The sequence below is a fragment of the Neurospora hispaniola genome (assembly GCF_033458365.1).
Source record: "Neurospora hispaniola strain FGSC 10403 chromosome Unknown B0T23scaffold_3, whole genome shotgun sequence".
Lineage (NCBI taxonomy): Eukaryota > Fungi > Ascomycota > Sordariomycetes > Sordariales > Sordariaceae > Neurospora > Neurospora hispaniola.
Window position 1 is genome coordinate 319,925 of NW_026944408.1, and position 25,561 is coordinate 345,485.

Below are 25,561 nucleotides of genomic sequence, written 5' to 3' on the forward strand. Positions count from 1 at the left end.
GACCAAGGGTTAGGGTACACCTGTTCAATGTTCAGTAAACAGAACCATCGGGCGGATGTCATCGGTTTTTTTTTTCTGTTTTTTTTTCTTTGACACCCATACCTAGCCGATTCATTTCGCATAGCACTTCCATAGAGAAGCATGCATGGCTACGTATGCATTGATAAGGCCGTCAAGAATGGTGCTGTCAGGTTGAGGCTGAGATGTTCTGTTCCACTGACCAAGTTCGATTAACATGCTGCTCATCTGCCCTGACCAAGGATGCCAAGCCATCAGGAGAGTGGGTGATAAAGAGAGCATGGACATGGGGCATCCCCGAACAGCACAAGTTAAAATTGACGACGGGCACCACACGGCAGCAACTGATTTTCTGCAAATCTTATTTTACGTCCCGCAGACGACAAAATCGCCAACCTCCTCCTGGCTCTCCTGGATCTAATCAAAGGGTGAACAGCTCGATGGAGCCATGAGCCAATACCGCAAAAACTCGGGCCATTGATTTTCAACTTTCCTGAAAATCAGGCATAGTCTGTCTGTAAGCATACCTCTATTGTATCATTTCTGCCCGCCAGAAGTTGTATGCAAGATGCCCGAGGAACCAAATACGCCAAACTTTCCGGAACCTTCTTTGCTTTGCTCAACTTTATATGCAGCGCCTTGCGCGCCCTTGGATCAAGACCACATTGCATACCGTGATGTCTGATTTTATGTTCAAAAAAATCAGAAGGCCGGAAGTCCGACACTGCAGATTTCAAGGTTTGCCATTTGCATCAACAACAACGTACACGTATCTGTCCAGGCATTCCGCCCTCGGCCTCTTCAGCATACCTAGCGAGACCAGAAAGCCTACCAGACTTTTGGCAGGATATAAAAGCACTACACCCCCCACGTTTCAAAGTCGAGTTATCTCAAGATAATCAGTCTTCCAGATCCACGTTTCGACCGGTTCAAGATAACAACCGTAAACATCCCTATTTCCGCCAGACAACCCATCTCCCTGGCTCCCATCCCCTATACCACATCATTGATATAAGAACCGAAACCACCCCTAGTCCAACCAGTTCAACACTATAACCGCAACCATGGTGTGGAACAACGAAATAATGTGCTGGGGACCCCCAATGATCCACCCATGCCGACCATCCGCCCGGAGCCGAAACATCATTGAGCAAATTAACGCAGCTCCAGAGGGTACCGTTCGAGCTATCCTACGTTATCTTACTGGAGATTACGATACTAGATTTGTGATTGAACACCTCATCCCAAAACTTCCACTTGACGAATGCGAGATGCAGACTCGTGAGGACCAGAGCAGTAGGAAGCGGAAAGCCGACACTCACACACCCGAATATCAAAACCCAAAAAAGAGAAAGCTGGAGATCTGTCTTCAGTGTGATGAGGCTTTTGAAGAGGGTGACACATCCGCGTCGTGCCGCTACCATGCTTGTACGAACACCAAACCTACCTACCTACCTACCTGTCTCTTGCACAATTGAAGACGTGAAAGCTGATCTGAAGCTCCCTAGCTATGCAATTCGATCCCGACGCGCCGTATTGGAAGACGAAGCCTCCTGGTATCAAGGAAGACAGACCCATTAACCGGAAAGTACATAAACCCGGTTACTGGTTCCCCTGTTGTCAAAAGTATGGCACGCACGACAAGCTTGGGTGCAGAATAGGCCCACATAGAGCTGCCGATGGAGTGCGGGAGAAAGACCTCGATAGCTGGAAAAGCTACGAGGCTTTTCAAGAGGCTATGGGTGCACCAAGGAGGGAGGACATGTTGTCATGGGAGGCCCATTGCATTGCTCTTCGAAGGCAAGCCTCCATGGTAGTAGAGTCTGATTCCGATGCGGAGGAGTCGGACTATACTTCAGAATCAGATACAGATACAGAGGAGTCGTACTCCACTCCAGCCACGCAAGAGTCAAACAGGTCTACTCCAGCTACGGAGGAACTAGCGGCCACGCAAGACACCCAGATCCCAGAGGTCGCCAATACCAATGGGGAAGATGATTACGAAGAGGAGGGACCCAGCTGGGTAGATGAGTGCGATAAAGCTGGCCAGGACTTTCCTGACATTACGGAACTGCCTAGGAAAAAAAGACGTGCCTTGTTGAGGGCTCAGGAGATCGCTTTGCGGGAGGCCTTCGCTACCAGAGAGGCCTACGAATCCCATTGTAGACCTCATCTGAATCGCCAGACCTTGACGGTGGAGGTACGCACGATGGTATCGTATACCAGTGGCCCGGGCTCAAACAGTCTCAAACGGAAGCGAGAAGAAAGCCCGGGAACAGAGCGAAGACAGAGAAAAAGACTGATTGAGGACAGGCATGATTGAGTAAGGGAAATAGTGACTCCCCTGCCAAACGTGTAGTCAGTTTTCCAAAGCGATAATTTGGAGAAAAGCAAGACAGCTTGGTGCAGTGGGTTTTAGGCGTGAGGTCACACCGACTGCACAAGGAGGCGAATGTTTTGTTTTGTTATTTACAAGGAAGGAATGACTTCCCCAGAACCAGAAGATTACCACAATTTCTCATCAACTCTCCCGTCCTCAGAACCGTACCTTCCCTTTGTGACTCGTTTTCGCGCAGGGCAGTGTGCCCTAGTGTGCACTTCACTGCAGTTTTTGTTCCTTTGCACTCCTCCTTTCTGACATTCATGATCTCCATTTCCCTTCGTTGGTCACCCGTGACAGCAGAAAGACGCCACGCAATCAATATTGGCTGGCTGAATCATAAACTCTTTGATCACTCATTTCTTTGTCCAAGGCGCAATTGTTCAAGATGCCCGAGAAGAGACCCGCCTCCCATACGCGCTCGCCCGTCGCCAAACGGAAGCGTACTGCCAAAGCGACGTCCACTGCTCACAATACCGCCGATCCCAAGGCTACTGCTTCCAAGACTGCCTCCTCTAGAACCACCTCTGTTCTCGACAATGGCGCTGCGGGAAGCCCTCTTCCTTCCGGACCACCCCGCACAGATCGAAGCACTCCCGGAAGCGTGGCAAGATCCGTCAAAGCCAACCCACCGGCCCCAAGTTCCCAAACCAACGATCACCCGACAAAATGACGGACAAGCGGAAGCGTGAAGAGACCCCTGAGGAAAGCTCCAAGAGGCCGAAAGCTTCAGACAAGATGCCGGAACCAAAATCAAGCGAGGGTAATGATGCAGAGGAACCCAAAAAGCAACAGGAGCTGGAGATCTGCCCGATGTGTGGCGAGGAGTACGACTCAGAAGATGAAGACGACGACATCTGCGAGTTCCATCCCGGTAAGTTGGCCTCCGCTTAGTACCTCTCCTCTGGACCATATACTCTACTATCCAAGCTGTGTTCGGACACTAACATCTCTTATGACGTTGCCGTTTGTAGGAAAGCTGGTAATCGACCGAAAGGTACCTTGCTGGAAATCAGATTGGCGCGTGGATCCCTACAGCGAAGAGTATGTTGAAGAGTCTTTCGAATCTCATGAGCTTTACCCGGACATGCTTATGTGGGACTGCTGCGGATGTTCGGAAGGTGCACCAGGTTGCGAGACACAAAGTGGGCACGGAGAATACTGAGCTTGAACTGGCAAGCCAGATGAAATGGCAAGAGCAGAGTCTGGGTTCGACTCTGTATTTGTATCGGAGGAAACGCAGCGGAAACAAAGGCAGCCAATGATGCCAGAAGGGAGGACTAGTGAATGACAAGTCAAGTGAAGGGTTCCAGAGCAGGGCACGGTCCACGGACATCCAACAAAATGGAATTTGTTTCTCAATCCGTACCCTGAATTTCCTTCGCAAACACCAAACAATTCCCCATCTGGTATACCTCATCAATCCCCTTCCACACCCCACCACCAGCCCCAGCAATCAAGCGCCCAAAATGGCCAACGAACAAAGCATGCCTCTTCCACTAGTGGACGAGCGCAACAGGAAGATGCTTGATGCGATCCACAACGCTCCTTGCATGAGCCTCCAAATCGTACTGTTCTCTCTCTACGCCGAGGGTGATGACAATCTGAAGACGCGCATTGAGGATCTAGTCCACGACTACACTCTCACCCTTCACAACTTGGACGCCGGAATCGCAACACCTGCCAGCGAGCTGAGAACGGAGCCAGCCACAGAAGTTCCACTTGCGACCGAGGAACCAGTTGATAACACAATCTATTGTCCTGTTTGCGATGATTACTTTGATCCGGACGACGAGGACGACCTGTGTTTCCATCATCCTGGTATATTCCCCCCGTCTACTGACTACCTACTCTGAGCAAGTGCTGACTCGTGGCGTCGGTCGGTGACTGGAACAGGCAAGAGGATCGCCATCCCCGGCTTTGACAGCGTGGCGTACGAAAAGGACGTTTGTCCCGAAGCGTACCAAATCAAGGTAGAGGAAGGCTTGGACACGGAGGAGAACCGCTTGGTGCCGCTTTGGGCAAGCACCTGGGACTGTTGTGGAGGGGTAGGTGCTTCGAGGGGGTGTGTTCAGGGTGTCCATGTGGAGTACGTGGAGGGTATGGAGGATTGGGACGACAGTGATAGTAGCTCTAGTGACGAGAGCGATTCGGACTGAGCTGGATAAAACATTGGGCGAGTTGAGAGGCCATGGAGGAGAGTCACGCTAAAAGGGAGCAAGCTATTAAGGAAGGTACATCACGGAAGGTAAAGCTCGCGCTTCTTTCAAGGTAGTTCAAGTTGCACTAGTTCCCTCTCGTTTTTTTTTCTCTCTCTCTTTTTTCCTCCCGAGATCACCAGAAACCTTGTTTCCAATAGCGACAGTCAACTCCAACGCCAGTTGTTCACTCTCCGCCCTTCTGCATTCATTGAACTTGAATCCACCACATCCTCTCGCTCCCTAAGTCGCAAAGCTCAAAATGGTCAACAAAATAATCAGAGATGCTCTTGAATGTGTCCCCTACGTTACAAACTACGAGCGTTACCAAAAGACCATGGATGCAATCCATTCCCGCTCCAAGGTGGTTCTTTGCAGGGTTCTCTTCGACTTATTTGTGTCGGACATCAGTGATCCTGAGACCCTGCAGTCGCGCATCCACGAGCTTGTCGCCGAGCGCTACGAGCATGCAGAGTCGAACGAAAACCCACTGCCTACCAAGAGAAAGAGCGAGGAGTCGTCCCCGAAAAAAGAAGAAGAGAAGGGGCAAGAAACGAAGAAAGACGGCGACATACATATCGGAAGGGCCGGATGAGTGCACCCGTTGTGAAGAGGAGTTTGGACCCGAAGACGAGTCGAAGGGTTGCTTTCGCCATCCAGGTGAGTACCTCTAGGATAGGACAACGTATGCATCTCCTCCTATCGTTTTCGAATGGTTTCCAAAGGCTGGTATATTTTTGCTGACTACCTACCTTTGTTGTTGTTGAAACCAGGCATTATGCAGCTCAACCGTGCGTCCTACTCCTGGTGGACCGAGGAGGGCATAGATACCTCTGAGTATACGTCGAAGGAGCTAAATGCTCCACATGATCGCGAAGAGAACCCAGACGGGTTCACCTGGAGTTGTTGTGGTCTGCCTGGTGGTCGACGGGGTTGCAAACGGTGTCCACACAAGGCATATGAGGGCGATACCGACTACAGTGGAGACAGTGAAGATAGTGATGAGGGTGACGATAGGTGCGGTAGCGATGAAGGTGATGAGAGTGATGGTAGTCAGGGTGGTGAGGATGACGAGGATGATTGATGGGACACTTGAAAGCAAGACTGAATTGAAGCTTCACAGAGAAAGATGATGGAGGTCTGTTCAATACCTCTAGGTGCTTGGGCCTTGGGTTGCAACTTGAGTTTGAATCCACTCAAACTTGCACTCCATTTGGGTTCCTCTGTTCCAAGTTGACATGGCCGGTAATGGCCCGGAGATTCGGTGGTCAATTGATATGGCCCGTGCATCACTCCACTGAAGCCCCTGTGATGCCAAGATGACTGACAGCAGTGGTGTGTCGCTTGCAGGAAGAAACGACGCTAGCTCGGTAGCCTGTAGCGCGCGATGGAGCTGCTAGAGGTACCGCAGTGCCGACTCGGTCGATTCCTCCTTCTCTCTGGTATTTTTGTTTTGTTTTTAATTTTCCCGTCTTGTTTTGTCCCCTTGCGCTTTTTCCATCCTTCCCTCTTGAAGTTACCCTTCAGCCTCGCTTGCTTGTTGCCTGATTGGAAACAAGCAAGGGTTTCCTTGTGTTTCCGCTAAGTGACTCGATCGGCCAATCTAGAATCTGACAAGATGTGCATCGGGCTGGGGATGGCTCGAGTGTCGTCGGTAAGCGAATACGACACGTGCCCCCTGGAGTGTGCACTATTAGAATTCTGAGGCAGCCCGCTAACGGAAAGAAGAGTGAAGCACGTGAATGATACGAGGTATGTGATCTCCAGAGACAGATGTACGGGTATTTGAATACACCTAATGATGAATGAAAAGGGATGGAGAATGGAGGAAATGCGAGAACCCAAAGGCAGGTACACAGAGTAAGGTACTGATAGTAAAACACGTGCATTCAGCGGTTGCCGGTGGCCCGCACCAGGCGCATCCATGCTTGCCATGTTACACTAAACTATAGCGCTGGCCAGGGCGGGGCCTACTAAGGTACCTAAGAAGCCGCAACAGACCTGTGGACCCGAGGCAGTGCTACCCCGACAGGTACAAGGGAAGTGCGCCATCATTCGTTCCCACCGCCAAGAGAAAATGAGCATCCTCCGCCCCCGTCCCACGACTGAACATCCCATTTTTCTTGGCTTTTCTTTTCTCAGGTTTCTATATCACGTCAATCGGGCAGCCTGACTAGTCACAAGTAACCACGCGCGCCTGACAAATCGATATCATCATCTTCAAGAAAGTATAACTGCCATCGCTCGACAATGCGCGGCACCCAACCACACGTTTTGCGACTTTTTGTTGCGATCCTAGCAGCAGTCGGCCTGATCCTCTTCTTCGATCCTCTCAACTTGGGACTCGCATCATCGTCAGCCATCGGCAACTTCTATCCCACAGATAATCGAGCGGGCGGGTGGTTCATGTCTTCCACAATTACCCATATCGTGTTGTTCAAGTTCAAGCCCGATGCTGGCGCCGATCGGATCAAGACGGTACGTGTTGGAACCTTCAACCACCCATCCCCAATCACACACCACACACTGTGTAGACTTGGAAAGTTCTGCGCAACGCTGACAGCGCCCGACTACCTACCACAGATATCCAACCGGTTCCTAGGGCTCAAGGAACAATGCGTCACCATGACACAGCAGCCGTACATCCGCAAGATATCCGGCGGCAGGGATAACTCTCCAGAAGGATTGCAGGTGAGTAGTAAACAAGCGGAAGAATCCTGACTCCAACCTCTCGGCAACGAGCTGACCCAGATGGTGGTCCAGGGCGGCCTTACCCATGCGTTCGTTGTCGAGTTTGAGTCCGCCGCCGAAAGAGATTACTACGTCAACTTGGATCCCGTCCATCAATCGTTCAAGAAGGATATCGAGCCTTTTGTGGAAAAGGTTACGGTGGTGGACTTTACCAATGGTGCTTTCTGAGCTTGAGGCGGCGCATATATCCTTGGAAAATATCTAATCACCATGATATCCAAACACGTACTACTTCAAGTATCCGCTTTGACTTGGCGATTGTATTGTATTCTCCCACGTGCTACGACCCATGCTAACCCCTGATAGCCGCCTCAAAGATCTCGATAAACTTCCACACATCCTCGAACCGACAGTACATTGGCACCGGCGCCACGCGAATGACGTTTGGTTTCCTCTTGTCGCACACCACACCGTGTGCCTCCAGCGCCGCCGCCACCGTATCCATCAAGCCATCCCTCAACAACAAGCTCAACTGTGTTCCTCTCTGCAACGGATCCCTGGGCGTAATGATCTTGAAGGCCGGCTCCTCGCCCTCTGGCTGTCTCCTGACAATCTCATCCAACAAATGCTCCGTATACGCCGTCAACACCAGCGCCTTACTCCTCAAGTCCTTCATGCTCGTCTTGTTGAACACCGACAAGGCAGCCGCCAAGCTCGTCAAGTCGATCGCACTCGGGTTGCTGACCTGGAAGCCCTGCGCACCAGGCGTGGGCTGGAACTCCTTGTCCATGTTGAACCGCACGCTCTTATCGGCACCATACCACCCGCTCAACCTTGGCTTAAACACCGGCTTGCCCGAGCTCATGTCCACCTTGCCGTGGCGCTCGTGCACAAAAGCGCCAGCCATGGAGCCAGGACCCCCGTTTAGGTATTTGTACGTGCACCACACGGCAAAGTCCACATTCCAGTCATGAAGCTGGAGCTCGACGTTACCCGCGCAGTGCGCCAAGTCCCAGCCGACAACGATGCCGCGCTCCTGAGCGTACTTGGTGATGCGGGGGATGTCGAAGAGTTGGCCGGTGTAGTACTGGATGCCCGGCAGGAGCAGCAGGGCAGCATCTTCGGCATGTTCATCGATGGTAGCCAAGATCTTTTCCGTCGACAAGTACAGGTTTTCGTCAGGCTGCATCTCCACCATGCTCTTCTCGGGGTTCAAGCCGTGCCACTCGATCTGCGACTGGAAGGCGTACCAGTCACTGGGGAAGGGACGCCATTCCAGGATGATTTTGTGTCGCTTGTCGGTGGGGCGGTAGAAGGAGGCCAGCATGAAGTGCAGGTTGACGGTCAGGGTGTTCATGATGACGACTTCGGAAGGGTCAGCGGCGCCAACAATGGCGGCGGACTTGGCGGCGCAGTCGGCGGCCATGTCTTGCCAGGAGGTGAGGGGCGAGTTGGAAAGTGAGGAGAAGTGGCCGTTGACGCCGATGGAGGCCCAGGTCTCGAGTTGCGCTTCGAGGAAGCGGCGGACGGCCTTGGGTTGGGCGCCGAGGGAGTTGCCGACGAAGTAAATGCAGGGGGTGTCGGCGTCGGTGATGGTGCCGTTTGTTTGAGCGCCTGGATAGGTACAATCAGTAAAAGGCACGTCGTGGATGGTAGGGTTATGGGGTACCTACCGGGAATGATCCCATCAAGAGCCTTCTTCTTCAGCGAAGCGCGAGTGGGAATGATGAATTCATCCCTGAAATGCCTAAGCTTATCCTGGGCGTCGAGACTCTGAGCGTATTCGAGGGTGTTGGCGTTTGAAGGGAATTCGGGCTTTTGGCCGTCCCTGAGGACTTTTGCTTTCGATGCGAAGTCGCTCATTGTGTTCCCGCCGTTGGAGAACTTGGAGGCAATGTGGATCCGACAAGGAGAGTAAAAAAAGGGGCTTTGTTTACTTTGGGTGGATCTCGAATGAGCGGGTCCCGCTCAGTTGGGGGTCCGGGTTGGTGGAAAAAGAAAGGTGCGTCAAGAAAGCTGCAGATGAACGGTCGACGAACAGTGAGACCACAATGAATGGTGCAATACTTGATGTTCCTGACGATCCGGTCTGGTGGTTTTGTAGTTGGAATCTGGCCATTGGTCTTCACCGGCATGCTCCGAATTCTTCTCATTGCTTTTGCGTGGAAAAGATTCTTTGCGAGATCGGAAGCGGAAGCGGAAGCGGAAGGTCGGGAGTCGGGACTCTGAAATATGGGGCATTTTATCTTCCGTCTTCCGCATTCCGTCTCCAAGTTCCGAGCTTCCGCCTCCGTGTGTCCGTTCACCGCTTGCAACACACAGATACAGATGGATGAGTATGACCGATCGAATGACCGACAAAGGCCGCCAATTCGCGAATGACCATCTAATTCCGCAATTACCCGTTGATACCCGATCAAGGGGCAGGTATTAGGTAATTGTCAACTTGTAAACCGAACGAACAAATGAGCAACGACGGTCGACGGATGGTGAATAATGTTCTGCCTGTGCTTGGAGTACAGTATAGTAAGGTAAGTATTCGTCCAACCGTCCAACGGTTCCTGTTTCAGCTGTACCGAGAACTACTTCACCGTTAGACGTTAGACAAAAGTCACAAGGAGAGGGAGAGGTCCACCCATGTACACAGTAGCCCGAGGTAGTCCATGGAAGTTGGAAAGTTCGGTGAAGGCACAAGAGGTCGGGCCAAGTGATCTCCCATTCGTGGCACCAACGTCATCGACCTTTTTTTTCCTTTTTTTTTTTTCTTGCATCCCAACTTTTCCGGAACACAAATGCCTGGATCCAACAGCCATTTACTCCACTACACAGGTGTGGAGTGCGGAACGGGACGACGGAAGGATTCGAAGGTCTCGGAAGTTATTTGGCTACCTACCTTGATGGTCAGTCAAGAACCTAGCAACTTGCTACTAGGTATGAAACATGGGTACCGTGAATTGAACCGACATGCATCAAAATCGTCCAAAGGATGCAGTGAGTGAGTGCATGGGCCGATTTACGGTGGGTGATGATGCCTCGCGCAAAAGTGAGCGTTTGACTGAGTTCAATTGTGGTTGGAATGAAATCCGGGCGTTAGTCAGATCAGATTCGCATCGGGATCCCGGCGGTTACTTCTTCCTCCGTTGCATATAGATAGATATCCCCGAACTGTCTTACCTTCTACATTCTGGAATCTTCTTCCTTCTTTGTTCCCTTTCTAGGTACCTACTGCCTACCTACTTCCTACTGCGACTAGTTCGTGGACTTGACTCAACTCGGCCTCAGACTTGAACTTCCACGCTCGCATTTCTTCGTCAAACCTCATCAGATACCTATCCACGACAACGATGTCTCCCTTTGAACACCTCCCTACATCTGCTACTGGCACTGTCTCCAAGCAACAAGCCTCCTCCACCGAGTCCGACGAGTCTAACTCCTCGTTCCCCGATCACATCCAGTCACTGTTGATCAAGTACGACGTTACGACCAACGGGTTTCTCCCGGAGGGACCACCGCTTGAGTTGCTGCCAGACGAGTACTATGCCCCATGGGAAGACCTCATCAAGCGGTTGCCGGAGACGCTCGATGCTGGCACGTTTCGAGCAGAGGTTGATCGCTTGCCGGTATTGCAAACGGATCGACTGATCAAGGAAGAAGAGTGGAGGAGGGCGTATGTGGTGTTGTGTTTTTTTGCGCATGGGTATATTTGGGGAGGGAGGAGACCTTCGGAGGTGAGTTTGCTTCTTCGTTTACAGCCGCCTAGAGATGAAGATGAAGATGAGAATGTACTAACAGGAACTAACAGATCCTCCCTGAGCCAATTTCCGTCCCCCTCTTGTCTGTGTCCAAACACCTCGACTTGCCTCCCATAGCGACGTACGCATCTCTCAACCTTTGGAACTTTCGTTGTGTTCCTCCCCCGTCATCTTCGTTTCCTTCTTCTCCCCCCGCAATACCCGCCTCATTCTCTTCCTCTCCTCCATCTCTCACCACATGCAGCGCCGCCAAAGCACCCAAGGTATTCGACCCAACAGACCTCTCCCGCTTACAAACCCTACACACCTTCACCGGCACCTCCTCCGAGTCCTGGTTCTACCTCGTCTCCGTAGCAATGGAAGCCCAAGGAGCATACATCATCCCCATCATGCTTCGCGCGTTGCAAGCCATCGGTTTGCGCTCCGAGACATGGAAGGAGTCGACGACCAAGGCGCTAAGGGAGTTGGTACACTGCGTGCAAGCTGTAGGGGAGCTGTTGGAACGGATGTATGAGGGGTGTGAAGCTATGGTGTTTTATCATCGGATTAGACCTTACTTGGCGGGGAGTAAGGGGATGCATGCTGGTGGGCTGGGGTTGGGGAGGGGGGTGTTTTATGATTTGGGGCCTTTCAGTCCTGCTGGTTTTGAGAAGACGGGGGAGAAAGGGGAAGAAGGGGAAGAAGTGGAAGAGGTGGTGCAAGGACAAAAGAGAAAAGGAAAGTGGATGGCATACAGAGGCGGGTCGAACGGGCAATCGTCGCTTATCCAGTTTTGGGATCTGGTGCTGGGGGTGGAACATGTTAGTGCTGGACACTCTTCTCCTCACTCTTCCGGTGCTTCCGATTCCGCCCATTCCGACACAAAAGAAAAAGAGAAACCCTTCCATGATGAAGTAAGGGAGTACATGCCGCTTAAACACCGACAGTTTCTTTCACTGGTATCAAAGATGGGACTGGGAAAAGGGGGGATCAGAAAAGCAGTGATGGAGATGGTGGAAGCCGCAGAGCACGAGGGAAGAGAGTTGGACGAAAAGGAGAGGGAGTTGCAGGGTGCTTTCACCGATGCGACGAGGGCGTTGGCGGGCTTCAGGAATAAGCATTTGCAGATTGTCGCGAGGTATATCGTCATTCCTTCGAGGCAGGCGGTGCCGGAGGGGATGAAGAGGCCGGGGGTATCTCTGGTGGATGGAGAAGTTGGAGCGAACGAGGGGCAGGTGGTGAATCTGGCGACTGCTAGTTCGGGGTTGTCGCAGGGGAGTGATGACAAGAAGAACGAAGGACCGGAATTGACGGGCACCGGAGGAACAGCTTTGTTGCCGTTTTTGAAGCAGACGAGGGATGAGACGTTGAAGGCGGGGGAGGTTGGCAAATGAATTAGAGTGCAGGGAGGGAAAGCACGATGGGATAGCGGATGACAACCGAATGATGCATGGATCGAGGTGGATGTTTGTAATTCTTTGGCGCTTCGGATCCGGAATAAAGGCAAGAATAAAGGAGTTGGGACGTTGGAACCAAAATAGGTTGTTGGAGACGACAGGACGGGAGATAGCTTCACCAAAATCAAGAAATGCCAAGACACGGTAATGGCCTCAGTTTCCGCAACGCTACACTAGTCAGCCTGCCGTGCATGAAGAGGATTTAGTTCCTCAAGGTTCAGTAAGTAAGGTAGGTAGGCGAGGTAGGTAACCAGTGTTGCTGTACCAGATTGTCAATGGTTGTACTTAACAATTGTTTCTAACCGCTATTACCAACAACTACATGATTGCCTCAATGGTCTAGTGGTATGATTCGCGCTTCGGGTTACCCCTTGCTTGATGACAAGCGACACCAATGTGCGAGGTCCTGGGTTCGAATCCCAGTTGAGGCCGTACATTTTTCGTTTCTTTTTTTTGGTCAGTCGTGTGGGCTGTTGCTAGAGGTAGGGACCGACTGGTTGCAAAGCTGTACGCCGGATGAGTCAAGTGGGCCGATCTTACTGCGCAAGCCCTTCTTCTGTCGGACGTTTATCTATTCGCATAATCCAAATCCTTTCTACACGGCAGACGTATATGTATACTCGCTTTCGAGTTGAATTATGTGAAGTTGTGTCGCGTCCAACGGATCTTGAGCTAGGTAGCGAGTAACTTGCATTTAGTCCTAAACGAACATTGCGTCTTTGTTGGAATAGATACCCAGCGTCCGCATCCATAAGATATCCCCATGGTCGAGAATTAACTTGTTGGGATCTCGGTGGCCTTCATCAGCTAGCTCCTTTCGGCCCGGGATACTTCTACAATGGATATACCTGGTCCTGTTTTCTTCGTCCTCTTGGTAGTCCGCCATCCTACTGATTATTTCAAGGGCTGTCCCCCTTCTAAGATCCAAACAGACCAATGCCTTACCCCCAACTGACTCAACCTCAATCATGATCAGCCCGCTCAAGAGCATCGTCCACATGCTTATCGGCCGATCGATCGAAAACCCTTCACCTTTTCGCCTGCGGAACACTGCATTGAATGGCCCTCTTGTCTCCAAGCGAGAGAGAGATTCGTCCTGCAACAGTTTGGCTAGGATAAGCTGGTCGCCAATGCCGGTAACCGAGGATAGCTCAGAGACACTCTTGCAGAGGACTCGTCCGTGTAAAAAGTCATTCCACGGCCAATCGTGAACCCTGACACTCTTTGCGACCAGCACGATAAAGGCCGCCAGCACCCAGCAGTACGTCGTGATGTTGAAGGGATCCACGGCACTGATCCGGGGACCAACCGAGACACCCACGGCGATGCCACCGCCGACAAGCACGCTACAGAAGAGCATGGTGAGCGCCACGTAGCCCTTGCACTGAACCATGACGCCCTTTTCTTCGGCAACCCACGACTTCATCTTGTTCCCGTAGCGGTCAAGCTCTCTCTGGTGGGCTTCGATCCGGCGCTGGAATGTGTCTTCATCATCGACAGAGGGGGACTGTTGGGTACTCTTCTTGTTGTTGTTCTTTCCATTGTTGGCCGCATGCGCCATGCTGTCCACGCGAGGAAGGGCATCAACTTCGGGCCCTCTGTGAAGGTTCTTGCGGCGCATCAAAGCTTTGGACAAAGGCCTGGGTGCATCTGCGGGACTATCATGATGTTTGCAACGGTACTCCTCGGTGGTGAGCGAGAAGAAAGCGGTGTACTTTCCGTACATGTGGGGTTTGAACAGGCTTTCCTGTGCAGCTTGTGGTTGCAGATTTTGGTTGGCGGTGGCCGCGGTAGAGGTAGATACCGAACGTCCAACGAGAAAATTGTTGAAGGAGATGAGCCTGAAGAAGTTTTGGATGAAGTAAGCAGTGCCAGGATGTGCTAGCAGCAGTGGCACGATGATCGTTATGATGTTGGACATTGATTCGACTTTGGCAAGTCGTCGAGGTTGTGCGGGTGTGGAAGGAAGTTTTTGCAGAGGATCCTCATCTCTATCTGGTGAATAGTCCCATGATATTGTTGTGCGAATGGAAGAGTTGTCATCCAACACTGTTGGGCGAGGACTAGGTGGGTCAGGTGGACATTGTGAGATCATGCCGTTGTGAAACAAATGATTGAGGGTCTGATTGAGAAGGTGAATACCATTCCGGCAGTAATTGACCACTACCGGGTCGGATGTTCCGACGAAATCATTTTCCTCGTCCTGAAACACCATTGTCTGTGACCTCTCGAACCCAGTTTCGTAGATCATCTGAGTAATCTCGTAAGAGGTTGGAAATGTTTGCGTGAGTTTGTTGGTTCCTCTCAGATGGATCGCCATATGCTCGAGCATCTTCGTTAGGGCGATTCGGTACGCATCGCACTTCTCATAGTACTTTATACGAAGAGCCTTCTTCTTGCTCATTGGTTCCAGAGGCTCCATCAGATTCCTGTTCTGCGCTTCCAATCGTGAAATGAACCGGTCAATACCACCGGTGTTGAAGAGGCCGGCTTCAGAGAGGTCAGGTCCGCCTTGATGCTCACGTATACCTCGTTGCTTAGGCAGCGGGATCTCATTGTCAGCCTCAGCGTTGTCGAGGGAAACCTGGGCGTACTTCTTGAGATCAGCTGAAAGGACCTTGACTTTGGTGCAGAGTCTGGCCATTTGCGCAAGGATACTGGCATGAAAAAAGCGTCCTTCGACTGCTGAGCAAAGAAGACGGGCTGAGACGCTCGTGCAATAGTCAACGAACTTGAAGAAGTCTTCATCGTTGGCCTTGATATCGTCGTTCTTTTGTGATTCTGTCGCGTCGTCTTCGACATCGGTCAAGTAGCTCAAGAACAGTTTGTATCTTTGCATTTTCGACTTGTCGCAACGCATTTCGTAATGCTGCGCCAACAGGCTCTCTCCATCGTAAGTTGAAATATGCAAGCATTGCATCATACGGTCCCCGAGAACAGCGAGAACTGCATATGATTTCTTCGAGTCAATGGCCATATCATCAGATCCTTCAAAGAGTAATGACTCTTCCTGAGTGACAGCCTTGACGAGCCTCTTGGCTTCCAACTCCCAAAGTTCTTCCTGTACCTGCTCTGCCACACCATACGGCGTAACATCGTCGAAATTGGGCAAATCGGTCACCATCAGGCCGGGCGCAATCGATGGGATGCCGAAACCTTTGTGGGTCCTGAGATCATTCAGGACGTCTGCCTCGCTGATAGAGATGCGCCCTGGTGGCTCCATTTTGGGCTTTGGAACATCTGGCGTCTGTTGCGCACCAGGCGATGGGGCGGACGATGGGGCCGACGATGGGGAGGACGTAGAGGGTATGATGTTGGTGCTCTTGCGCCGGAAGTGCCTGAGTTTACTTAGATGTGGCCATAATGCACCGCGTGTTCTGTCAGACTGCGTTGCGGGAACGGGAAGTCTTCTCTTTCCCATTGTCGGTGAAATAGCTCGAATGGGGAGGTCAATTGTGGGGTTGAAGTGACTTGGTGAAAGGGTGTGGATGAGTGAATTCACTGGCGTTTGCCTGAGGTGCTTGGGTGTATGCGCGAGGGTTTTTGGCCACGGCTATTGCGCCTAGAGGTAGGTAGAGGTAGGATGTGTGAAGGTTGTCGAAAACCTGAGGATGAGCGAGAACTCAACTCGGTTGAGGTGATCTGAAACTGAGATGCCGCCTGCTAAATGAAGAACCACCCAACAGTTCCTTTAAAGGCGTACCTGCCCGACAGTCTGACACCGGTAACACGCAGTTGCCCGGTTTAGCTGTCTGCTACTACCTGTAGGCAGGCTACCATGGGCAGTGCTCACTGCCACTAGAGGTACCTTAGGTAGGTACCATCCAAACGCCCTGCATTTTGTGGCTGCGCTGCAGGAGGTACCTAGGCAGGTGGTTGACCTCTACGTAAATGTGCATTTGGCAAAACCGACACCAATCGTTCCTTCTTTTGTCCTGCAATCCGCCCGACTTTTTGAATGCAAGTGAGGGGTTATCCAAAGCACAACCCAACCGCTCCGCATCAGGAGCCCTTTTTCAGCTCACCTCTCATCAGGCTCTCCTACAATTTGGAAACACGATGAAGCGGTGGCGCAAATCCGACGACGTTCATGACACCCTCCCAGCAGCCGCACCCGGATTAAGCGAGCAGATGAACACGCTGATTCGGGAAAAGACATGTCTTGCGAAGCAGGCTCTGCTCAGCTGGATGCCTAACGTCCACGTCAATGTCCTTATCTCCCACTCATCTGCAGCTCTACTGCAGAATATCAGCTCTACCGGCATTGTGCGGAGAGCCTTTCCGGTTCAAGTTTCTTCGTGGCTCAGAGGTAATTTCATGACGAGAGGCCTCGGTCCTGCGCCCCTTCTCTACGCCATCCGCTCTGCAAGTCCCTGTTGAGAGACTTGCAATGGATGGTCGATATGTCTCCAGATTGGATATCTCAGGTCGAAGTGCGAGAAGTGACGAAGCAACACCTCAGATACCTCTACATCTTCTAGATTCTCCTTATTATCTCTACAGGATTGCGGTGTAGAGATACCTAGGTAGCTCCTGCCACCTGTCGTCACCCTCCGGAGTCGATGCTTGTTGGATTAATAGTCACTCTTGTCCACCTCGAGGTATGCGGATCCCATCTCTGAACATTCTTTCTCAATCGTACCAACGTCGTTGAGTTTTGTCTAATGAATTACCCCTAATTACAGGCACTCTCCGAACCTCCTACCAGACAGCCGGCCCCTTCATATTGTCGTTCGCCATGTCACTGAGCGATTACAGTGCCAAGGTTCCGCACCACTTCAAGACGAATACCAACAATGCTCCGAGTTCGGGAAGTGGCCATGCTGGAAGCAACCAGACGACAGGCCATGGATCGCAGCCTACAGAGGTACGGCTCATTGTATCCATTCTAGTGAACTGCCATTTTTACCTCTACGGATCGGGTTAGTTGACGCAAAGCACAACAGCAAGGCCAGGCAGCGAAGAAAGGCCCATCCAAAGGATTTGTCGACATTGTTGAGTATCACACCGCGGGACTGGGCGGTCGAGTGGTGAATTTGTACCCGACTTCAAGGTTCATACCACGCCAGAGTTTGAAGAAGAAGACAAACTACCAGGTTGAAGACCACGCTGTGATCCTGCGCCGCACATGGGTAGAGAGAAATGGCGTCTCAATCCCTGTATCCTTTGATTTGGAGATTCACTCCGAGCCCCTTTGCGTCGCTTTCCGGAAGATCGCCACACAAACTTACGAGAGCGCGGACCTCAAGGCATTCCCCATCAAGATCAGCACCCCGTTCATGGAGTTGTTCTTCTACCGGGATGAGATTCGGAACCTCTCTGAGGACAAGAACATCGATGAAGATCTCCGGCGTGATGCCAAGGCCCTCAGTCAATTTGTACATGACCCGGAATCAGTCATGGCCAGCATCCTTCAAGACCATGACCGATATTCGCCAAAGAAGCAGGTTGTTAACGACATACTTTGGACAATTTATCGGCCAAACAGCCTGCTTGTCCTCAACCAGGGCTCGATCCAGGAATGCTGGATTTGCCGCAATATAACCGAGAAAATCACAAAGACAAAATTGACCTTCTGGGAAATTACCGGTCTACGAATTGACTTTGATGGCAGTTCTCCAGGTCTTACAAAGCAGCGGCTCTACCTTCCATTGACTGGAATGCACCCTGTGAAGATCTCGGGACTAGCACTGGTGCCCGCTGAAAGCTATCCACAGTGGGAATCCCTCAAAAGCACATTGCAAGCGAGGTCACAGAAACTTCAAAGGATTTTGGGTTCTTCCTTTTCGTCTTTCGCGTGCCAGAGCTACAGTGGGGCTGCGTGGAAGGAGCGTCCAAACCGGTTCGTAGACATGGAAGGGTGCAACCCTACAATACATGACAAACAGATCGACGAGCGTGTCATGGTGGACTTCAAGACCTATGGAGATGAGCATTCACTGCCTACTCTGGAAAAGCTGGAACACAACAACGAGAAGCCCAACAAAGGAAGGGATGCAAGACCTGCAGCGAGGAATTGGATGCCCGCCAAGAGGAATCTGTCACCCAAAGCCAAACGGCGTGGCAACAATAACAACTCTGGTTCGGATTCAGACTCTGATGCCGACAGAACGCTGAAATATTCCCGGCATATCATGGCATTGACGGGTTTGGGGACTTCGAAGCCACAAACGACCGAAACCACAGAGAGGGAAACAGACATCGAGCCTGATCTGGAGACGTTGGAAGGTATTGCAGAAGCTGTTCGGAGAATTCACCATGTTCCAGAGGATGAACTCATGCTCACATTCCCGGCTCTGGTTCCTGCATTTGGTCTCAAAGGTAAAAAGTGGTGGTGGGTTCTCAGCGACCAAGTTCAAAATGTGGTTTGGAATATGGCAGCGTTCGAATCCCTTCAGCAAGACAAGATGACGAAGAAGTTGGTGCAAGCATTGGTCAAGGGACACAAAAGCAATCCTCAAGTCATTTTTGACGATGTGATCGCTGGAAAAGGCCAGGGGCTTGTCTTCCTTCTTCACGGGTATGTCGCCATAATGCTCTTCCCGTCATCTTCCATTCCTGTTTCCTCAGACCGCACCTTGACCTCTTTTGCGATCGAGCTGTTTATCACCGTCTCTAACGAATGTCGCATTGCAGAAAGCCCGGCCTGGGTAAAACTCTCACAGCTGGTAAGCTACACCCTACCTAGAGGTACCTATCCGACACCTTGCTTCGGGGACATCTGGGAGCTTTCATCTCTGCAGCCATGATTCACAGGGGAGACATGCACGGATTGGGAGTATTGCGCACTGCTGACAGTTATGCACCTCCAGAGAGTGTAGCAGACTACCTTGAGCGGCCTTTGTATTCCATTTCAGGGGGTGAATTGGGGACCGAAGTCAGTGCTGTCGAGGAACAGCTCGAAAAGATCTTCAATTGGGCTAAGCGATGGAATGCTGTCACGCTTCTTGACGAAGCCGATGTTCTCCTATGCAAGAGAAGCTCCGCCGAAATGGATCGCAATGCTATCGTCGCCGGTAAGCACAACCAAACCCACCTTTTGCACCCTCTTCATCCAGAAAAAAAAACATTCTGGAAACTGAAAGCCGCCAGAGCTTCGGTGCCATTATCATACAATAGAAACCATCTAGTCCAGGAGAAAGCTAATCTTTTCTATGCTCGCTGTACCTGTACAGTATTTCTCAGGATGCTTGAATACTTCCAGGGAGTGCTATTTCTCACGACCAACAGGAAGCAGGATTTCGATGATGCGTTCAAGTCTCGCATTCACGTCACTATCTCATATCCCGAGCTGAGCCCGGAAGCAAAGAGCCGGATCTGGCAGAGCTTGATCAATACAAACAAGTCTGTGGAGGTTGACGAGTCGTGGACGAAAGACATATACAATGCGCTGGGCCAACTGAATCTGAACGTGAATGGAAGCCCTTCTTTTGTCATGTCACTCGAGTCCCAACCGAGATCCAAGTGCATCACAATCTACCAGTATTGGAGTACTGACTATCGAGAACACGCGAAACAGGGCCGTACAATCAAGAACATTCTGAGGACTGCGGTTGCCTATGCGAACTCGGAGGGGAAGAAACTCGGGGCTCGACATGTTTTGGCAATTCTGCGGACAGAGCTGCGGAATGGCTATGAAGATTCGAAAGACGAGGAAGACGAGCTGAGTGACGAGGTGAGTCCTGCGTTGAGAGAGTTACACACTATTCTGGGAGTTTCTTTTTGATTTGATTGAACGAGGATAAAGGCGGCTTGGTATCTCTGGAGGGTACCGAAGTTACGGATATGATAGCGAACTTGTTTGTGATTCACAATCGAAGGAATCTCTCCACTAAATCTACAACTCGTTGTTGAAAACTTGTCAACCACTGCACCTGCGGGAACTTTAGCGGAAGGTACGAACCAGAACCCGTGAAAATGCACTGTACTGCACTGGAGAGAACTTGAAGAGGAATAACTGAACCTCTGACTCCCTCATCTCAATCCTGACCCCTTTCCCTCGTATAGTCTGACTCCAATCAGGATCCATCGACCCCCTCCACCCAACCACCAACCAACCGTTCCACCTCCCACAGAAACTCGTCCACTTCCTTCTTATCATGCCACGCCTCATTATACGCACAACTCAAACACAAGACGCCATCAAACGAGCCCAAAAACACCCCCAACCCATTCGTCAGTTCCTCCCCCGTCACCCACGGCCTCTGCACCTCCAACTTCATTCCTCTTTCCTCTCCGAGATCATGCACCCTCTTCACAATCCCATCAACAACCCCCATACTCGAGACGCTCACGCTCGGCACCTCCTTTGGCTTCGGCACCTCCATTTTTTCTTCCCCATTCAACACCGCTTCAGGAAGGACGGGTGTCCAGTTTGTCCAAATGGCTGGGGCTAGAGCGTAATGCAGGGGGTCGTCCCTTACGGAAGTGTAATAATCCTTGATTTGGTTCAAGACTGTTTCAAATTCCGCTCTTTTTTCTTGGGAAGTGGTAGGGGGTGTAAATGACATGTCAACTTGCAGCTTTGTTGAGGGTAGGGAGTGATAGACTGAGACGCAGTGTAAGGGTGAGTTGTAGGGGGGCTGGCAGGCTGCGCGTTCGTTGCGGAGGAGGTAGTTGGTGTATCTCATGACTTGTTGTTCTTGTTCGGGAACGGGCATGGAGCTGGGGGTGGAGCTGGAGGTGGAGGACATAGAGGGGAGGTTTAAAGAGGTATACATGTTGCGCAGCGTGAGGGCAGTAGCGGTGTGAAAGGCGTGCGTCACCGTTGTACCAGGGTGTGATTCCTTGAGAAAGGTGATGAGCGCCGAGGTGCGTTCGCGGGAGAGGTAGTGCGCTATGCGTTGATGTTTCCCAGGCAAGAGAGGACCGTGGGTGTAGGGGATGCCGATGTCTACAAATAGGGGTCCGTCGGGATTTGCGGGTTGCGAGGTTGTGGCTTTGATGGTGGATAATCGGGATTGGTGCTCGGGAGTTGGAGTCGAGGGGATATTGGCGGCTACCCGGTAGGGCGGACTGAGGTTGGATGCTTCGGAGCCGTCGAAGATGGGGAGCTCGCGAAAGAATTCACCCTCGGTGAAGGCTTGGGTGGTTTTGGTGACGAGACTGTTGAGGAAGTGGAGAGTGCCGATGCCGTCGATGATGTCGTGGGGAGAGCGCAGGATGAGGTCGCGGCGGATGGTGGATGAATCCTGAGATGCAATTGCAGGACAGACGACGAACAGCGTGGCTGTGGTTGGAGCGAGTGGATCAGAGTTGGCCCAGTCTTCGCCTGTTTGGCCGGGTGATATCACCTGGAAGGTCTTTTCAAGCCATGCTTTTGTCGATGCGTCGTCGGGAATGGTTCGGTAGGACTTTTTCGACTTCCCGTCGAGTGCGTCGTAATGCACGGTTGAGGCGATGGTCGGAGTCTCGTAGCGTTGTCTGAGCCAGGCAATGCGGAGAGACTCGTCAAGCCGTCTAGAGACGATTTCCGGATCTTCATCGCTGGGGACACTGATGGTCAGGGAGATGTGGCCTGTGATGGCGAAGTGCATCCGTCCGGATCCTGCGTAGAGCTTGGCCAGGCTTGAGTAGAACACTTCGGCTTCGTCGGCATCGCGCTGCCATAATCCGGGACGGATCTGACGCCAGTTGTAGTCATCGCGCTTGACACCGGCCTTCAACACCCTCATATTGAAAGTTTGGGTGTGGAAGTGGAGTCGTGATGTTTCGGTGTTGAAAAGGGGGAAGTAAACAAAGGGTGGGTCCAGCTGCTTGGCGTCTAGGTACTTGGCAGAATTGTCGCCCTTTTTGCTGTCAACTTATCGACGCAAATGTGTGCGTGCTGTTGAGTAAGTGTTGTACTCAGAGGTATGATGGCCTTGAATGGTCACTGACGCCGGCGTTTGCTCATCGTCTGTGGTGTAGAGTACTGCTGATGCCTAGAGGTAGAGTGAAGCCCGAGTCAGCGCTGCCCGACGGGCATGAAACCTGAATTCCGGGCAAATCAATTGGTCGCTGTCAAAACATATGCCACGGCATGTTTAGCCGTTCCGATCTGCGAATCCGATCATCAGCGGCCGATATTCGGATACCGGGGTTTGTAGCAGCAACATATGACTGTAACGCAGTTAGGCAGTCTAATGCGTGTTTACGTAAGCCACACAACTCCTCACAGAAATGTCATGTGGGGGAAACCAACCAACACATTCCTTTCAAGATAACAACGTCCTTGCACTATGGAGTCGGACGCATTACGGTTACACGTTAGCACTTTTCCATCACTGCTGACACTCTGTACTACACTACACTACTGTTGGACGTCGCCGAGGTTCGTAACCTTTTCAAGTAAAGCTGGGTGGTACCGCGGTGGGGTTTTCCGGCAGTCAAGCCAATCGTATTTTGTACTCCGCTGCTGATCGTCCCAAAATTCGCTACACGACCTCTACAGAATGGAGTAAGCAGAGGTACGGGCCCCCTAAGCTCGTATGTAGATCATGTCTATATCAGCGGCTTCCCCTTGACGGATTGAGGTATCTGGTCCTCTCCTCAACATCGACAACTCACACGGGCAGACATGGCTCTCACCGAACTACTGGGAGCCCTCCCGTTGGTCTCCAGCGGCATGTCCAAATTCCAAGTGGCCGCCATCTACCTTGCCATCGGCTTTGTCTCCTGGTACATCGTTTCATCCATTACGGCATGGTATCGTCTCAAGGAATTTCCCGGCCCTCCCACCACTGGCTTCTCCAACCTTTGGGCTGCTAGAGCCGTGTGGACCGGCAAAGCACACAAGATCTTTCCCGCGACTCAAGAGAAATATGGTCCCATTGCTCGCATTGGGCCCAACGCGCTCATGGTCAGCGACGCCGCTACCGTTGTCCACATCAATGGCGTGCGCGGCGGCTACGCTCGGCCAAAGGACTTTTACGACTGTATCCGAATGGACCCATGGGACCACACGGTCCTCTCCGAGAGCGACTCGGCCATGCACAACGAGCGCAAGACCAAGGTCTACGCAGGCTACCACGGCAAGGGCGAGATGGATATGGAAAAGGATGTCGACATGGTTGTTGCTGAGGCCGTCAAGCTTGTTCGCAAGAAGTACATGAACTCTGCAGCCACTTCGGAATCCAAGCCCCCTTTGGACTATACCCGGATTGCTCGATACATTGCCGTCGACTCGGTCACGCAGACCGGGTTTGGCAAGGCTTGGGGTGATGTCCGCGAGGAAAAGGATCACTTTGGCTGGCTGGGCTTTGCCGATATGATAGTGGGGTATCTGCATAGTTTGGCCTACGTCCCTGCCATTAGTAAGATTGTGGTCTCAAAGCCTTTGATGGTCCTTCTCGGTCCGAAGCCAACGGATAAGACGGGCATGGGAGCTTTTCTCGGGTGAGTCCGCAAGTTTATGTTCTCCAACTACATCAACGACGATATGCTGATAACTAATAACTCCCAGTCTCATCGAGCGAGAGGTAGCCAGACGCTACAAAGACGGCAACGCAAAGGGTACGCCCCTCAAAGCCGACACAGGCCGCTCCAGCATGCTTGTACGTCCAGTCCCGTCTTCATCCTTTCTCCCACTTTTCCATGTCCAAATCTCTCCAGCCCCACTGACACATGCCAGGACGAATGGGTCAAGAACGGCATCTCCCAACGGACCGCCGTCCTCGAAGTCTCGGCCCAACTCCCCGCCGGCACCGACACCACCGCCTCCGCCCTCCAAGGCACCATGCTCTACCTCCTCTCCACTCCCCGCGCCTACGTCCGCCTCAAGTCCGAGATTTCCACCGCCATCCGCACCGGCCTGATCGCCTCTTTCCCTGTTACCGACCAAGAAGCCCGAAAACTGCCCTACCTCCAAGCCGTCCTGCACGAAGGCATCCGCATGATGCCCCCCCTCATGAACGGGTTTCCGCGCCAGGTGCCTGCAGAAGGGGACACCATTTGCGGTCGGTTCGTGCCGGGGGGTACGGACATTTTCGTCAATTACGTGGGGATGTTGCGAGACAAGAGCGTGTTTGGTGAGGATGCGGATATCTTTAGGCCGGAGAGGTATTTGGAGGAGGGTCATGGAGGATTAGATGACGAGGAAAGGAGGAATCGCATGTTGAAGACGACGGATTTGGCGTTTTCGCATGGGCGGTGGCGGTGTTTGGGGCAGAGGCTGGCGTGGGTGCAGTTGCAGAAGGTTGTTGTTGAGGTGAGTCATCCTGCCACATATGATCCGATCATGATCGATGAATGGGAGGAGGAGGTTGTGGATGATGGTGAAAACTGACGAAAGACAAAAACAGTTCATGAGGAACTTTGATCTGCAGATTGTGGATCCGATGCATCCTTGTCATTTGAGGGGCTATTGTACGCCCGAGATGGATGATTTGCTGGTGAGGGTTACTGAGGCAAAGTTGGATTAGGTATTTTGTTCAGGAATTTTCAGACAAGAAATGACGGATGTGGGAAGGAATTTGGACCCGATGGCTTGTAGGTTGATAATCTCTGGGCATTGACAAGCGATTTCGGTCCAGGCTGTCCTGTTGCCAGGTAGCCATAATGAGTTACTCCTTTTGGCGTTGCTTCCTGCTGTCGTCACAAACATGTTTTGCGTATTTGTCTGTTCTGTATTACATCATCGTATCAAGAAGCTGTGCCTGCCTTCCAACTTCTGATTGTTTGTTTCAAATCCAGGGTTTCTTTGTTACACTACACTGAACGTGGTATCACTCAAGATGCGCTTGCCGTAGGTCGACAAAGAACTTCATTGTATGGAAACATCAAAACCTCTACACTGTGCAGTTTCACAATATCATCGCCAGATGAAGCACACCTTTGCGACCATTACACAAGACGTGTTTGAGAAACTTCAAGCATCGATATCTAATGGTTTCTTACAATTGGGGATGTCGGTTGCTGCATGTTGTGCACGATTCTAGTGACGGTATCTGTTCGGCGTTGTAAGCTATCGATACATCGTCCATACCGAACTTACGGTAATAATCATATACGCGTATCACATCATGGACACTCTGTGGACACTCGCCGATAAAGACACCATTAGCATATCCTTTGCACAAGCATTTGGACAAAACGCTTTGATGGAGG

At 51.7% G+C, this 25,561-nt stretch overlaps 11 protein-coding genes and 1 non-coding gene across 12 annotated transcripts; 9 read left to right on the forward strand and 3 right to left on the reverse strand.

The window, feature by feature from the left end:
* Positions 1 to 1,082: 1,082 nt before the first annotated feature.
* Positions 1,083 to 2,341, forward strand: B0T23DRAFT_439501 (uncharacterized protein; the record flags this gene model as incomplete). The annotated part of the gene is made up of 2 exons (XM_062840688.1): positions 1,083 to 1,446; positions 1,527 to 2,341. The coding sequence occupies 2 exons, from the start codon at positions 1,083 to 1,085 to the stop codon at positions 2,339 to 2,341; spliced, it is 1,179 nt and encodes a 392-aa protein (XP_062693603.1).
* Positions 2,342 to 2,786: 445 nt separating this feature from the next.
* Positions 2,787 to 3,563, forward strand: B0T23DRAFT_403210 (uncharacterized protein; the record flags this gene model as incomplete). Its single annotated transcript, XM_062838755.1, has 3 exons — positions 2,787 to 3,039; positions 3,093 to 3,272; positions 3,373 to 3,563. 3 exons carry the CDS (start codon positions 2,787 to 2,789, stop codon positions 3,561 to 3,563), a joined length of 624 nt encoding a protein of 207 aa, XP_062693604.1.
* A 304-nt stretch (positions 3,564 to 3,867) lies between these two features.
* On the forward strand, positions 3,868 to 4,557 carry B0T23DRAFT_418985 (uncharacterized protein; the record flags this gene model as incomplete). Its single annotated transcript, XM_062839688.1, has 2 exons — positions 3,868 to 4,219; positions 4,256 to 4,557. The coding sequence occupies 2 exons, from the start codon at positions 3,868 to 3,870 to the stop codon at positions 4,555 to 4,557; spliced, it is 654 nt and encodes a 217-aa protein (XP_062693605.1).
* An 80-nt stretch (positions 4,558 to 4,637) lies between these two features.
* On the forward strand, positions 4,638 to 5,680 carry B0T23DRAFT_411384 (uncharacterized protein; the record flags this gene model as incomplete). The annotated part of the gene is made up of 3 exons (XM_062839442.1): positions 4,638 to 5,115; positions 5,156 to 5,256; positions 5,370 to 5,680. The coding sequence occupies exons 1-3, from the start codon at positions 4,859 to 4,861 to the stop codon at positions 5,678 to 5,680; spliced, it is 669 nt and encodes a 222-aa protein (XP_062693606.1). The 5' UTR covers positions 4,638 to 4,858.
* A 1,163-nt stretch (positions 5,681 to 6,843) lies between these two features.
* Positions 6,844 to 7,604, forward strand: B0T23DRAFT_439517 (stress responsive A/B barrel domain-containing protein; the record flags this gene model as incomplete). Its single annotated transcript, XM_062840689.1, has 3 exons — positions 6,844 to 7,074; positions 7,180 to 7,287; positions 7,360 to 7,604. The coding sequence occupies 3 exons, from the start codon at positions 6,847 to 6,849 to the stop codon at positions 7,513 to 7,515; spliced, it is 492 nt and encodes a 163-aa protein (XP_062693607.1). The 3' UTR covers positions 7,516 to 7,604.
* B0T23DRAFT_103168 (pyridoxal phosphate-dependent transferase) lies at positions 7,357 to 9,246 on the reverse strand. Its single transcript, XM_062831728.1, has 2 exons — positions 8,961 to 9,246; positions 7,357 to 8,901 (listed from the first exon to the last, which is right to left on the reverse strand). The coding sequence occupies exons 1-2, from the start codon at positions 9,148 to 9,150 to the stop codon at positions 7,640 to 7,642; spliced, it is 1,452 nt and encodes a 483-aa protein (XP_062693608.1). The 5' UTR covers positions 9,151 to 9,246; the 3' UTR covers positions 7,357 to 7,639.
* A 1,385-nt stretch (positions 9,247 to 10,631) lies between these two features.
* B0T23DRAFT_439526 (indoleamine 2,3-dioxygenase beta type) lies at positions 10,632 to 12,627 on the forward strand (the record flags this gene model as incomplete). The annotated part of the gene is made up of 2 exons (XM_062840690.1): positions 10,632 to 11,015; positions 11,090 to 12,627. 2 exons carry the CDS (start codon positions 10,632 to 10,634, stop codon positions 12,410 to 12,412), a joined length of 1,707 nt encoding a protein of 568 aa, XP_062693609.1. The 3' UTR covers positions 12,413 to 12,627.
* Positions 12,628 to 12,803: 176 nt separating this feature from the next.
* Positions 12,804 to 12,906, forward strand: B0T23DRAFT_t119. Its single transcript has one exon. It is a non-coding gene; the product is annotated as a tRNA-Pro (tRNA).
* Positions 12,907 to 13,051: 145 nt separating this feature from the next.
* Positions 13,052 to 16,124, reverse strand: B0T23DRAFT_334842 (uncharacterized protein). The gene has a single exon (XM_062835789.1). The coding sequence runs from the start codon at positions 15,894 to 15,896 to the stop codon at positions 13,176 to 13,178; it is 2,721 nt and encodes a 906-aa protein (XP_062693610.1). The 5' UTR covers positions 15,897 to 16,124; the 3' UTR covers positions 13,052 to 13,175.
* Positions 16,125 to 17,095: 971 nt separating this feature from the next.
* Positions 17,096 to 20,281, forward strand: B0T23DRAFT_103213 (uncharacterized protein). The gene is made up of 5 exons (XM_062831729.1): positions 17,096 to 17,342; positions 17,422 to 18,995; positions 19,112 to 19,143; positions 19,288 to 19,491; positions 19,651 to 20,281. The coding sequence occupies exons 1-5, from the start codon at positions 17,214 to 17,216 to the stop codon at positions 20,199 to 20,201; spliced, it is 2,490 nt and encodes an 829-aa protein (XP_062693611.1). The 5' UTR covers positions 17,096 to 17,213; the 3' UTR covers positions 20,202 to 20,281.
* A 1-nt stretch (position 20,282) lies between these two features.
* Positions 20,283 to 22,443, reverse strand: B0T23DRAFT_103234 (uncharacterized protein). Its single transcript, XM_062831730.1, has one exon. The coding sequence runs from the start codon at positions 22,147 to 22,149 to the stop codon at positions 20,494 to 20,496; it is 1,656 nt and encodes a 551-aa protein (XP_062693612.1). The 5' UTR covers positions 22,150 to 22,443; the 3' UTR covers positions 20,283 to 20,493.
* A 234-nt stretch (positions 22,444 to 22,677) lies between these two features.
* On the forward strand, positions 22,678 to 25,203 carry B0T23DRAFT_376039 (cytochrome P450). The gene is made up of 4 exons (XM_062836926.1): positions 22,678 to 23,851; positions 23,919 to 24,009; positions 24,087 to 24,662; positions 24,757 to 25,203. Exons 1-4 carry the CDS (start codon positions 23,034 to 23,036, stop codon positions 24,874 to 24,876), a joined length of 1,605 nt encoding a protein of 534 aa, XP_062693613.1. The 5' UTR covers positions 22,678 to 23,033; the 3' UTR covers positions 24,877 to 25,203.
* The last annotated feature ends 358 nt before the right edge of the window (positions 25,204 to 25,561 follow it).

Coding starts and splice junctions, on each gene's coding strand:
- B0T23DRAFT_103168 (XM_062831728.1), bottom strand. CDS start 9,150: ATGAGCGACTTCGCATCGAAAGCAAAAGTCCTCAGGGACGGCCAAAAG. Junction 8,902..8,960: donor TCTTGATGGGATCATTCCCG/GTAGGTACCCCA, acceptor GTACCTATCCAG/GCGCTCAAACAAACGGCACC.
- B0T23DRAFT_334842 (XM_062835789.1), bottom strand. CDS start 15,896: ATGGGAAAGAGAAGACTTCCCGTTCCCGCAACGCAGTCTGACAGAACA.
- B0T23DRAFT_103213 (XM_062831729.1), top strand. CDS start 17,214: ATGTCACTGAGCGATTACAGTGCCAAGGTTCCGCACCACTTCAAGACG. Junction 17,343..17,421: donor ATGGATCGCAGCCTACAGAG/GTACGGCTCATT, acceptor AAAGCACAACAG/CAAGGCCAGGCAGCGAAGAA. Junction 18,996..19,111: donor CTTGTCTTCCTTCTTCACGG/GTATGTCGCCAT, acceptor GTCGCATTGCAG/AAAGCCCGGCCTGGGTAAAA.
- B0T23DRAFT_103234 (XM_062831730.1), bottom strand. CDS start 22,149: ATGAGGGTGTTGAAGGCCGGTGTCAAGCGCGATGACTACAACTGGCGT.
- B0T23DRAFT_376039 (XM_062836926.1), top strand. CDS start 23,034: ATGGCTCTCACCGAACTACTGGGAGCCCTCCCGTTGGTCTCCAGCGGC. Junction 24,010..24,086: donor CAGGCCGCTCCAGCATGCTT/GTACGTCCAGTC, acceptor GACACATGCCAG/GACGAATGGGTCAAGAACGG. Junction 24,663..24,756: donor TGCAGAAGGTTGTTGTTGAG/GTGAGTCATCCT, acceptor AGACAAAAACAG/TTCATGAGGAACTTTGATCT.